Here is a 12,520-nt window from a genome sequence, read left to right on the forward strand (position 1 = left end):
TGTACTTGGAGAGCAGCTCGGGCCCCTTGACGGCGAGCAGCGCGTGCGGCAGGCGCGCCAGGCACGAGCCCGCGTGCGACTTGCCCGCGCCCGGCGGCCCGTACAGCAGCACGCCGCACCGCGCGCTCGGGAACAGCGCCGGGTACTGCGCAAGCGCACAGCCGTGCTCACACTTTACTCACACTTCACTCACACTTCACAAAAGAAAGAAAGAAGAAAGAAAAAAGACTTATTTGGTGAAAGTCTGACATGAAACACGTAAAACACAGAAGAATTAAAAAATAAGAAATAAAACAATTATACTGTAAATAAAAAAAATACAACAATAAAGTGTAATAATATGGAACATCCATAGTACCACCAATGAGCTTATGCTAGGCGCTGGCCTGGCACTGATTTTCAGCTAGATCCTTATTCACACTATTTTGTGCACCAGCGTCCCAGACTACTTCAGTCTTTATTGTACACTATATGTTCTGCACGGCTTCGCCCGTGGCTAATATGTGGCCTATGTCTCTCAGCCAGGATAGAGCTTTCTAGTGGTGAATTAATTTTTGAAATCAGTAGAGCAATTTTGCGTGAAAACTTGCCATAAGCTTTTGCTTGCTAAAAGACAAAAGTTTCCTTAACTAATAACGAGATTTAGACCAGAGCAGAGAGAAGATAAATATTGTTTAAAAGACTAAACAATATGCTTTATTGATAGAATAAACTTTTGTATGTATTATATACGAAAGGAAATTATTAAACCCTAGCTCGTATTGTCATCCGATCCTTGATAAGTATGTACAAAGTCAAGTTCAATCAGTCCGTTCATTTATACAACAAAAATACCATATTAATTTCCTTTTTACTTTCGTCATCCATAAGGTGGTAACAGAGTTTATTTATTTATATATTTATTCTTTATTGCCATTAACAAAAACTACAAAAGTTAAGAGTTATGGAACTCCAAAGCAAAAAAAAAAATTTTAATATTTTTAAAAAGAAAATATACCATCATAGGCCAAAATAAGCACTCGGTGAGCTGCTGTTTGACATCATCCATGCCGCCGAGCGGGCCCCAAATGTCAAAATCCTTGGCTCTGCTGCTGTCCTTCGTTATATCTTCAACGAGACGCGGCCGTGGGGTCTCGGGCCGCGTTTCTGAAATGTGAAACCAAAAATTATATTCCATCTAGCTACAGCGTAGAACAAATAAAATAAAAAAAACTCTTTAAATAACTGATACTGAAACGTATGTTGAAATTAATTTCATGGATTGATAATTTCATGATTCACTAGCTTTTGCCCGCGGCTTTGCACGCCTTAAATACGGAGTAGTTTAAGATTTTTAAATGTCTTACACTCACACTTAAAAAAAAAACATGTAATGTGTAATATGTAATTTAAAGTTCTAAGCATACATACATAAGGGACAGACGCGGGGAGCGACTAAAATGATATACTATAAATGATAATTCACTTATGTTTATAAAACTATTTTTCAAATAAGGCCGTAATTTTAGCAGCAATAGTATTTGATTTCTATATTTTATTACTTTTTTTAACAGCTTTAAATATCTTCTTATTCAAATAATCCAGGATGTCTCGAACACTCGACCCCGCCGTGTCCATCGCCATCTTGATGACGTCATCGTCCTCTACCGTGAACGCTTCCCGGATTTTATTATTCAACAGATGCTTGAATAATTCTGATCTTTCATCCTAAAAATAAATAAAAAAAATAATAACAAAATGTGTTAAATAAAATAAGACATGAGACACACATTTTTTTACGTAATAAATATTAAAAAAAAATTTAACTCGATCAACCGAATTATAAAATTGTTTCAGAATTGTAAAATGAACCAATTCTATTAAAACAGTATTAAACCAATTTTAAAAGTAATTTCATAAGTTATTTACTAATAGTTAACCCGGCAAACCCTGTTCTACCTTATACATTTAGGGGTATGAAAAACAGATGTTGGCCGATTCTAAGACCTACCCGACATGCTAACAAAATTTCACGAGAATCGATCCAGCCGTTTCGGAGGAGTATGGTTACTAACATTGTGACACTTTTATATACAAAGGGATTAGCATTTAACGACATTATGACGATTCATAGGATAAACTCAAACTTAAACATTCATTAAGTCAACTAGAAGTTGAATTAGTAAATGTTTCAATTTGAGTTTACCGTGAAAATATACACGCACCGCACGCTCTGGCACCATTAACAATCTTATATAAAAAATGTCTCATATTAACTCTTAAAAACTATTTCCACTCACTTGATCCAACATAGGTATATCGAAATGGGCAGTGAACAACGGTTTCCCGCCAAATTCCCTCAACACGGGGTGGAGTGATTTCATAGAAAGTGACGTCATCAGCACACACACACCTGTGCACGATTGGAGCAACTGCTTGATGGAAACCGCTAATCTGAAAATATTGAAAATTATCTCTCCAAGAGGATTTTTTTGTGCAACTATTAATCTCAAAACAAGGTATGATTCAACTGTGTACGATTTTATGTATTACTCATACGACCAAATATATATTGACATAGTGATACTTTTTTTAAGGAAATAATTTAATATTCTTATATTAATTTCCTCCCTACTATTGAACTTATCATAAACAACTTGTTTTAATATACGATTTTTGATACAAGATTTTAAACATTTTAAGTATAATTAAATCATTCATAGATTAAAAAAAAAATTGGGAACAAATTACAGATAAAATAAATTTCTATCAGATTTAAAATTTTCCAAACACATTCCATATTCAAATTAAAAAACCATTACCGTTGGTAATACGCTATATCCTGTGGCGACGCGCCCTCCACATTGGGCAGTACTAACGCATCTACGTCATCACATATCAACACAGAAGGACTATGTTCTTGACACATTAGGATAGCTTTGGCGAGCACTTCCGGTATATCCTTGCGGCCTTTGAGAGACCTGCAGTGGAGGATGTGGGACCAGAGAGTTAGGTCTTTTTGTACCATGTGACAGATTGAAGTTTTGCCGCGCCCACTGAGGCCTGGAAAGATTTACATTTGATTGATTTTGTATCTGAGAAACATAAGTCAACATTTTTTTAAAGATACTTTTAATAATATAGTCATGGCAAATCTGTCTGGTCATATTTTATCTACATTTCTAGTTTCTACTGATAATTATTTCAAAATAAGAAATTGAAAATAAAATTATCATAGTATTTTCTTGTGTTTAAAAACTTTTCAACGGATTTTAAACGCGATTTATTCATTATATTATTAACCCGACGTTTCGAACATTTTACAGCGAGCAGCGAGTGCGTGCACAGCGTGGCGTGGTCACGGGGAGACTCCCCGTGTAAAGTATATACAAATATAATGACTTTAAACTCACCAGTAACCAAAACATTACTCTTAATATCTGAGGCACCCCTAAAACTGGCTTCTCTATGTATCTCGAAATACACGTGATCCAACACATTTTCCACTAAGCCCTGCATGCATTTTATCGACCTACAATAATTCCTATCATCATACTCCAACGTCGTTAACGTCAGTTTAGGTGCTTCAAAATCCGTATCTTTCAAACATTTAGCCGATACAGAACAGTGCCTGAACGACTCCGAATTCAGCATTGTGTACTTCAACTTTTCTGGTTTCAATTTAAACTTCAAAAACCCATTCGATATGTGCGTATTCTGTTTCACCATGTCGTCGTTTATCAAAAACTTTTTACCATAATGTGTGTTCTCTACAACGCACTTCTTGAATCGCTCGATGACTTCCATCTCCGACTGTGGTTTGTCTGAATATGTTATTATGTCTATATGGTCCGGTTGTTCTGCAGAATCACCAACAATCGTGAATATGATCTTTGTTCCGTTCTCTATGTTTATAATTGTGTTCAACGACTTGGGGATTAATACCGTTGGTATGTTTCTGTTGTACACTTCGTGTGAGAGACTTCGAAACACAACATTATCCACTGGGACTATTTCCACACACAGATCAATTAAATTCACTTCATTATCATTATCATTTTGTATGATAGAAGGTATATTTTGCATTGTAGCTAATATAACAGTCCATTCTTTGTACGAATCCCCAATTAAGTCTTCATGTATAAATACTGTGTATGGATGTATTAAATTCTTGATGTTTTTGGCATCACTGTAAATTGGTAGTGCTCTTAAAACTAGTTTCTTTGGTACATTGAGATATGGCCTTAATAAACCTTGATTGATTACACCTATATTAGTATATTTCTTATTTTCCTGTGGCAAAGTGTCCATAGTGTCTCTACGAGCGTGAAAGTTGTTAAAGGCATCTATTTTTACCACAATTCTACTGTGGTTTACTAGCAAACCAGTTTGTTTAGGTACAAATATAATAGGGAGTGATGTTGAGACCCACACAACTGATTTTTGGTTTGCTACAACAAGCCTCACTTGGTCTAAAATTCTTAATTGTAAGACATCAGCATTATGCTCCTGAAAACAGGTTATAAATGGGTGTAACAATTTTATGGCTAAGTTTTACACTTAAAGTGCTTTTTCAACCAACTACAAAATAAGAGTTCATCAATGCAACTATATGTTTTGTTTTGAGTTTTTTTTTTCTTTTTAGAGTAAACTTACATTTTTAAGTAAAGATAAAAGCACTAAGTTGGTTGAATTATAATTTTGATGACTTCAAAAATGCAATATATTACTTGGATAAATTTTAAGCCTATTCTTCGTTAAAATACCACAATAATTAATAACATATTTGTATTTCACCTATATTTTACTAATTGATTTCTATAACAGGCTAATCATTATATTCAACATTTACAGCTTCACCAGCTTATACACAATACAATAATAGATTTCACTGCAGTCAATCTATTGATTCTAACCTAACTTGCCTTAGTAAATTCACACCATCTTACCAATATTTCCTGATCATCTGGACTATCTGTATCTATGTACAACTCATCCAACACCTTCACATCACCATACGGAGACACAAACACCTCCGCACCCTCCTCTAACCCCAACAACTTGCAATGCAAAGGATTACAGGATATGTAGCCTTCTGGAGTGTTGGTATTGAACACAACCCAGAGCAACAGCTGTTTTTCTTTATACAATACTTGTATACATTGTGACTGAAAAAGAAAATCATTAAAAAAACAGGTGAATGGATCAATTAATCAATTAAAACTTAAAATAAAAACATAACAATTTTCTTTACATAGTAGCATATATTTTATTATTATATGATCTATACATGTAAATCTTCTACACAAAGCTTTTATGCTGACCTCATAAAATGTATTAAAATAATTTAACCGATAAGACATTTTAAAAACAATGTTGTAAAAATCAAATATTGATGATAGTTTTACACCTTAAAGATTTATAATCTCCAATACATATTGAACTATCAGTAATATAAAATAAATCTTTTTATATATACAAACAAAGCTAAAACATCAGATACCAAAAATCAAAGCAAATATTACCTTCAAATTTATTGCTAAAATATAGAGAATGATCTTAACTAATTGCTACAAATCTAATTATTTAGTTATGACTCTTTCCTAAAAGCAGTTAATACTTTATACAATTGAACATTTAAATAAGAAAACACAAAAAAATCATTAATGCAATATCAGAGACTTATAATATTGTTATAAATTTCACAAATAAATTTTAATTGCTTGCATTATCTTATATATTGATAGATAAGAATTATCTTAGATGAAGGATACCAATTATTATCAAATTCAATGAACTTTAAAACATATCTTTAAAAGTATAAAGTTTTCTGAATGTTTATGAAAAATAAGCATCCTCAAATTTTGCATATCACTTTATAATTATTCTTACAACAATAGAGACCTAAACTATAATATAGCACTACAAAATATTGTTCATTACTAAATATCTATATTAAATAATAAAAAAATAATACTTCAAAGTTACAGATATAAACTTAAAGGAAATGAGAACAAAAAGCGGATAACAGAACTGATATTTATAAACAAATGATACGCTTATACATATTTAATAGCCTTGACCTGTATGTTATTATCGCATATATAAAGGAAAACTAACCTCAAAATTGCTAACCAAGTAAAATATTTTGTTAGGGAAAATTACGAAAAACTGTTGGAGAGTATCATAGTAAACTACATCACATGTGATATTAATATGTTGTATAAATAAATATTTCTTGAGTACACTTACTTGTTCATTGTTACTGCTATATTTTGGACTTATGTATGCGAAACAAGATCTTTCATGAGTAAAGGATACTTTTAGTCTCACTCCTCCTAGCATTTTATGTGAAATATAACCAATTTTATACCATTAATACTGAATAATGAATATGTAAATATTTCTGTATTTATTTATTTTCACAATTATTATTTATCACTATCAGCTGTCATTGACAGTCGGAGGACGTTGACATTCATAAATTAGTTTAAACTAAACCAATATACGCATGAAAATTAGTATATAAATAAAGTATTAATTTTCGAATAGTTGTGAAATGTATGTTACTAACAAATTAATATCGCTTAATCACATTTGTAGAATATGACATAATTTTTAAGTTTGTGAGATTTTGAACTTGATTCTATACTATTTTATGTACCATATCAAATGTTCTGTAAATAATTTGAAATAAAAATGTAAATTTGTAAAGATTAATTTATTGGCACGATAATATGTTCCTATTTTGGAAAATCCAAAATATATACTCACCCCGAACGTGTTCAAAGGAACGTAATATAGTGTCTGGCTTATCATTGGCTCATCCATTTGCCAATAGACATTCAAAGCAACGGTTTTTGTAAATTGCTCTATTCGGTTGCGAGTTGAAGTAACGTAAATGTAGACTCAAGAGTTACAGAATTCAAGATTGAGTTTTTGTGGTTTAAACTTTTTAAAGTGCTGTGTAAATTCATAAAACCTTTAAAATATTCATAAAACGGCCGCTGCCGTCTTTAAATTGTAAGTATTTCATAATATAATACGACGCTGTGGACATTATTGTAACTTCATTTGTTTTGCCTCCATTTTTGGCCGTTAGACGTTAGATGATAATTGAATTTTATTTAATTGAGAAGGTCATTTCATTGTGAAATTAAAAATAAATTACGTACTACGAAGACAGCGAAAATGTACACGTGATAAGATTTGGTTATTTTCAGTTGATAATGGCGCCAACAAGGTTGGCATCAAAACCTATCGGCGTCAACGAAAACTTAAATGGCATCGTAAGCCATGGTATCACGACGAGGAGTAAGCAATTGGCTTCTCTAAAGACCTACAAAGACAATCTAAAGGCGCCTAATAAAAGGAAAGCTGATAGTCCCCTGAAAGACATGACGGCGAAAAGGGCGGCCTTTGGCGATATCACAAACGCTTTCAACAAATCCTGTGCTAATAATGATAAAGACAAAAGCATGGCACTGAAAAAAGTCACAGTGGAAAGCAAAATGCTTCCATCTGTAAAGGTTGATATTTATTTTATTTTTATTTTTTCGTGTGTGGGTAATTTAAGTTTTTTCATCAGCTTCTTATACATGACTACCTTTAACTACCAGCTAAAACCTTGGACCATCATGCTATGTAACTTTTTTTTACAGACTTAGGTGTTTGATTTTTCCCTCCAAAATTGTATTGTATAATATGATCACATGTTTATTGATAAAAAGATGATTTAACTTATCTTTTTAATTTTAATTCGATATAAACCAAATTAAAAATGGTTCTTAGCTAAATCACATGTTGGAATTGAATGAATTAGTACTTTTCTAATTGATTTTGGTATTCAATGGAGTAACTAAATTTATCATTTTGTTCCATTTGTCGTACTTATATTTTAAGTAGTGTATTTCATAACATCCATATCTTTTCAAATATTATATAAACTTATCATCTCTCTATTAAATTTAAATTTTTTCGTTTTATAGCATTGAAATCTGTCAAAAATATCTCCTCTCTCTATTATTTTTATTATAGAGAAAAACAATTTCTTAAATAAATTTACACACTGTCAAACATTGCAGAGCATTAAACCACAAACAGTAGTCAATGGGAAGACTTCAAAAACAAGACAGCTACAAAAAGTTGCCACAAATGTTGTTGAAAGTGTCCAGAAACACTTCACTAAAGACCCACCGAAGCCTGTAGCCACTCGCGCTCAGAACGGCATTCTTAAGAATATTATTAGGAAATCACTTGACAAAGAGAACCAGAATCAGAGTCAGAGCTCAGCGAAATCGGCGAAGAGTGATGTCTCGGAGCCTTCTCTTTACACGACTGCTTTGGAAAATAAGTAAGTTTGATTTTTTTTTTGTGCAAATGCTTGTAATGTTATCATACCAAAATAATATAAGCATATATCAAGCATCTGTAAGGTATGTGATATTGCAATTCAGTTAAGTTATTAGTTAATATATCATTCAATTCACTTTAACAAATACAATAATCTTAGTGTATCAATTACACATTATTTTTATTTTTATATTTTTTATGTACTTTTCCTTAACATCAATTTTTCAAAACTACATACGTATAAATAATGAGATCTTATATCTATTGTGGACAATGATCTTTACTTATCATTTCTAAGAATAATATAATTACATGTCAAGTAAATTGCAACTAAAAATTTTTCTTTAATAAAATTTTGAGTGTAAGTTGCTAAATCAAAAATATTAAATTAACCAGCAATCCAAAGTTTATTGCAATAAAGTAGGTAAGTTGTTTATATGTAAAACAGTAACTTAAGAATATAATTAGTTAATATGCAATTTTACTTCCTTTTGAATCAGAATTAATTTACTTGAACTTTAATTATTATTCAGATTATATATAGCATTCAAATGCTTTATAAATGAGAAATTTTGAAAGAATAGAAAAAAATTTGATCACGAATCGCGATTCGAACCCGCGCCTTTTTGCCAAACCGTAACAACGCGTAACCTCTCGACCACCCGTGATCCCGCCTCAAAGCAGTCGAATTTCTTCGAACTGTCGAATCGAAAATTCGAAAGTCGAATTTCTCTTTTGTTTTCAATGGCACACGTAGCCAGAAGCTTAATATCAATATCGGTAAATTCGCCGTTAGTAGCTCCCTCTAACTGAATGATTACCATCCCTTAGTAGCCCAAACGAAACTAAAGAAGAGTACAAGACGATTAGCGAAAAACTCGATAAGGTTAACTTGGATGACACCGACACCAAGTCCCTCGATGAGGAGACAGAATCACCGCACAAGACGCCCGAGGGCGTGGCTGACTTTGACCTGGAAAACTGGAATGATCACTACCAGGTCTCCCATTACGCGATGGATATTTTCAACTATTTGAAGGGTAGAGAGGTAAGTTGTGGGGGTTTTTTACGATGTTTTCAACATCCCTAGATTTGAAAATATACTAAATGACTCGCGAGTTTTAAGATTTTTTTAAAAGAAAGCACTTAAAAAGCATTTTTTCGCTTTTTCCTAACAATGATGTTCCGAAACCTATTGTAGTATGAAATATGATTTTAAAAGGTGAGTAAAAGTGAGCTCTTTTTAATGTAGTTCCGTGAATCAAGACATACAAACTAAAAAGTATAAATTTCATTTGACTTAAGTTGAAACAAACTGATGGCCATGGTTTGGGCCATCAGTTTGTTTAAATGTATTAACTTCAAGTGCATTTACACTACTGGCAACTAACATTGTAGAAGTTCTGAAACACCAACTTCTTTAATGAAACATTTTGTGTCTATATAGGAAATAGGCTATCAATTCTACATTATTGTTTTATTTCGCAAATAACAAAAAGAAAATGCTTCAATTCATTTAGGTATCTATTGTTAACAGAACCTCAAGTTATGATGTTATTTCTCCTCTAAGTATTCTAATATTATGTAAATAAGGAACAATAACCTCAATCCTTAAAATTTATTTTTCTATTGATATTTGCATAATATTATGGATATGCCTATTAATCATAGATAAAAATATTCAGAAATTGTATCATACCATCATATGTTATGACACATCTGCTTACTAAAACCACCTATTCACCTTGCCAGCCTCTCTTCACAATCGACGATTACCTCGGCCGGATGAAGGGCATTACGTCCTGGATGAGAGCGCTCCTGGTGGACTGGATGGTGGAGGTGCAGGAGAGCTTCGAGCTGAACCACGAGACGCTGTATCTCGCGGTGAAGCTGGTGGACCTGTTCCTCACCCGCTCGAGCAGGAGCCTGCCGGAGAGGGAGCATCTGAGCAAGGAGGAGTTGCAGCTGCTGGGAGCTTCGGCTCTTTTTATAGCGTCTAAATTTGATGTGAGTCTTAATATCAAGCAAACCACAAGCTCGGTTGCAGTTTTAAGAAAATGGATCTCATATATCACTGATATACAATTAACAATTATAATCTTACGCGTGTATTGTTCAAACGATACATTAGAGTCTATTATACGCTTATTTCATGGCTGTATTGTTCAGTCTTATTCAGTCTTATTTAATAAGCTGTTAATTGCAATGAATGTTTCATAGTTGGACATTTTTGATGACCTTTGCGATTATCAGTCGATAGTATATCAATGCTTGTATCGTTTCATCTTTGTTAAAATAAAAAAAATTTTTGCTCAGACATCCAAATTTTGAACTTGATGTATATATTGCAGGAAAGGATCCCGCCCCTTGTAGACGACTTCCTTTACATCTGCGACGGCGCGTACACGCTCAGCCAATTGCTCAAGATGGAGATCAACATATTAAAAGTTATCGACTTTGATCTCGGCATTCCGCTCTCGTACAGGTTCCTCAGGAGATATGCTAGGGTGAGTATGCTGTATACTATACCAAACATAGTGATTTATTTTTTTCTTTTAGAATTTCTTTTAGACTTTTCGCATCAAATTTAGTATTTCAACTGACTTAGGAAAAAGAGGAGATTGTCCAATCGATTATATTTTTTGAGCTTTATCTAAATCATAACTTTGTGGCTGGGTGAACCGATTACGATGATTCTTGTTTTAATTAAAAGCTGATGCCTCCCAATTTTGTCTAGGTCGGATAATTTAAAGGCGATTTCGTTTTAGTCAGTTAAAAATAATTATTTTACTGCACAGTATGTCAACGGTAACTCATTAGATTGTCCTATCAAAACACAGACTAAACATACATAATATAAGCAGTGTAAGAGTGTGGTGTGTGCCGGCAGTGCGCGCGCGTGTCGATGCCGACGCTGACGCTGGCGCGCTTCGTGCTGGAGCAGGCGCTGCTGGAGTACGCGCTGGCGGGCGCGTCCGACAGCCGCCTGGCCGCCGCCGCGCTCTACCTGGCGCTGCGCATGAAGGGCCTCTCGCACTGGACGCCCACGCTGCACCACTACACCGGTACGTGAGCGGGGAGATAGTACATCTGTACTCAAATTACTAGCTGACCCGGCAAACGCTATTGTGCCTTACTCGTATCATTTTTGTTTGTGAAGTCCCGTGTCTCCTAGTGGGGTATGGGGCAGATGATATACATCTGTTTCACTGATCGATTTTCTTTATGGACAAGTAGGTGATCAGCCTTCTGTGTTCTGCCAGACCGAGACATTTTTTTTGTACGTACCCACCGGAAATCGAACCCAGGACCCCTCGGTTCTAAGTATTTCGCATTAACCACTGTACCAAGGAGGCGGTCCTCCAAGGTCGATTTTATTTATACTCGTATCATTAAGGAGTATGAATAAAATCGACGTTGGCTAATGTTCAGACCTACCCGATATGCACATAAAATTGAATGAGACTGGGTCCAGCCGTTTCGGTGGTGTATGATAACTAAAATTGTGACACGAGAACTTTATATATATGACTAAAGTTATAAAGCTGTAGAATTTGTTTGGTTGAATGCGCTAATCTCAGGGTCTGGTCCAACTTGAAAAATTCTTTCAATAGTTGATTTATTGAGGAAGGCTATACAACATCAGGTACTACGTAAGTAAAACCTCGCACAGCTAGTTAATAATTTATCGCAAATTGAAAATTTATTGAATATTTAATTGACGATATTATTCAATTTAAACGAAAAAAAAAATGATAATAAAAAGTAACAACCCTATAACTTCAATAGGCTTAGTTGCCTATTCGTTCGTATCTATTCACTGTACCGCACTGAACTCCCCCGCTGCGCATGAGCAAGAAACGGCTCAACCTTGTACTTATAATATTTAGCTATTATATACCTACAAAACTGAAATGGTCTTATACCATACATCTATGCAGAATACTAATTGAGGGGCCATAATATAGGTAAAAATGTTTATCAATTAATGTTGGAGTAGGGATTTCTTGGTGCACTGCAGCAAGTCACATCCAAAACCTAATTTGTTTGGGTAAATAAAAAAAAGGTGTTAGCAGCAATGTACCAGCAATTTTGCTTCCCAACTAAACGAACCACTTCAACACTTCCAGGCTACGAGCTGAAAGACATCATACCGCTGGCGCTGCAACTGAACGCGACGCTGCACAAG

The 12,520-nt window shown here is 34.0% G+C and overlaps 2 protein-coding genes across 2 annotated transcripts in view; one reads left to right on the forward strand and one right to left on the reverse strand.

The window, feature by feature from the left end:
• Nucleotides 1–6,430, reverse strand: part of LOC119830270 (peroxisome biogenesis factor 1) — an 11,079-nt gene extending 4,649 nt beyond the window's left edge. The window contains exons 1-8 of the mRNA XM_038353229.1: nt 6,232–6,430; nt 4,929–5,147; nt 3,393–4,488; nt 2,802–3,042; nt 2,280–2,433; nt 1,542–1,707; nt 998–1,146; nt 6–145 (exon numbers count right to left, since the gene is read on the reverse strand). Of these exons, the coding sequence (XP_038209157.1) occupies nt 6–145; nt 998–1,146; nt 1,542–1,707; nt 2,280–2,433; nt 2,802–3,042; nt 3,393–4,488; nt 4,929–5,147; nt 6,232–6,324 (2,258 nt within the window). The 5' untranslated portion in view covers nt 6,325–6,430. The remainder of the gene's footprint in view (nt 1–5; nt 146–997; nt 1,147–1,541; nt 1,708–2,279; nt 2,434–2,801; nt 3,043–3,392; nt 4,489–4,928; nt 5,148–6,231) is intronic.
• A 412-nt stretch (nt 6,431–6,842) lies between these two features.
• Nucleotides 6,843–12,520, forward strand: LOC119828939 (G2/mitotic-specific cyclin-B3; the record flags this gene model as incomplete). Its single annotated transcript, XM_038351307.1, has 8 exons — nt 6,843–7,002; nt 7,203–7,508; nt 8,064–8,332; nt 9,163–9,379; nt 10,084–10,338; nt 10,683–10,838; nt 11,222–11,396; nt 12,462–12,520. Coding segments are annotated over exons 2-8 (1,431 nt in total), but the record flags the coding sequence as incomplete, so codon positions are not given.

This window comes from Zerene cesonia, chromosome 1, assembly GCF_012273895.1.
Source record: "Zerene cesonia ecotype Mississippi chromosome 1, Zerene_cesonia_1.1, whole genome shotgun sequence".
Classification (NCBI taxonomy): Eukaryota; Metazoa; Arthropoda; class Insecta; order Lepidoptera; family Pieridae; genus Zerene; species Zerene cesonia.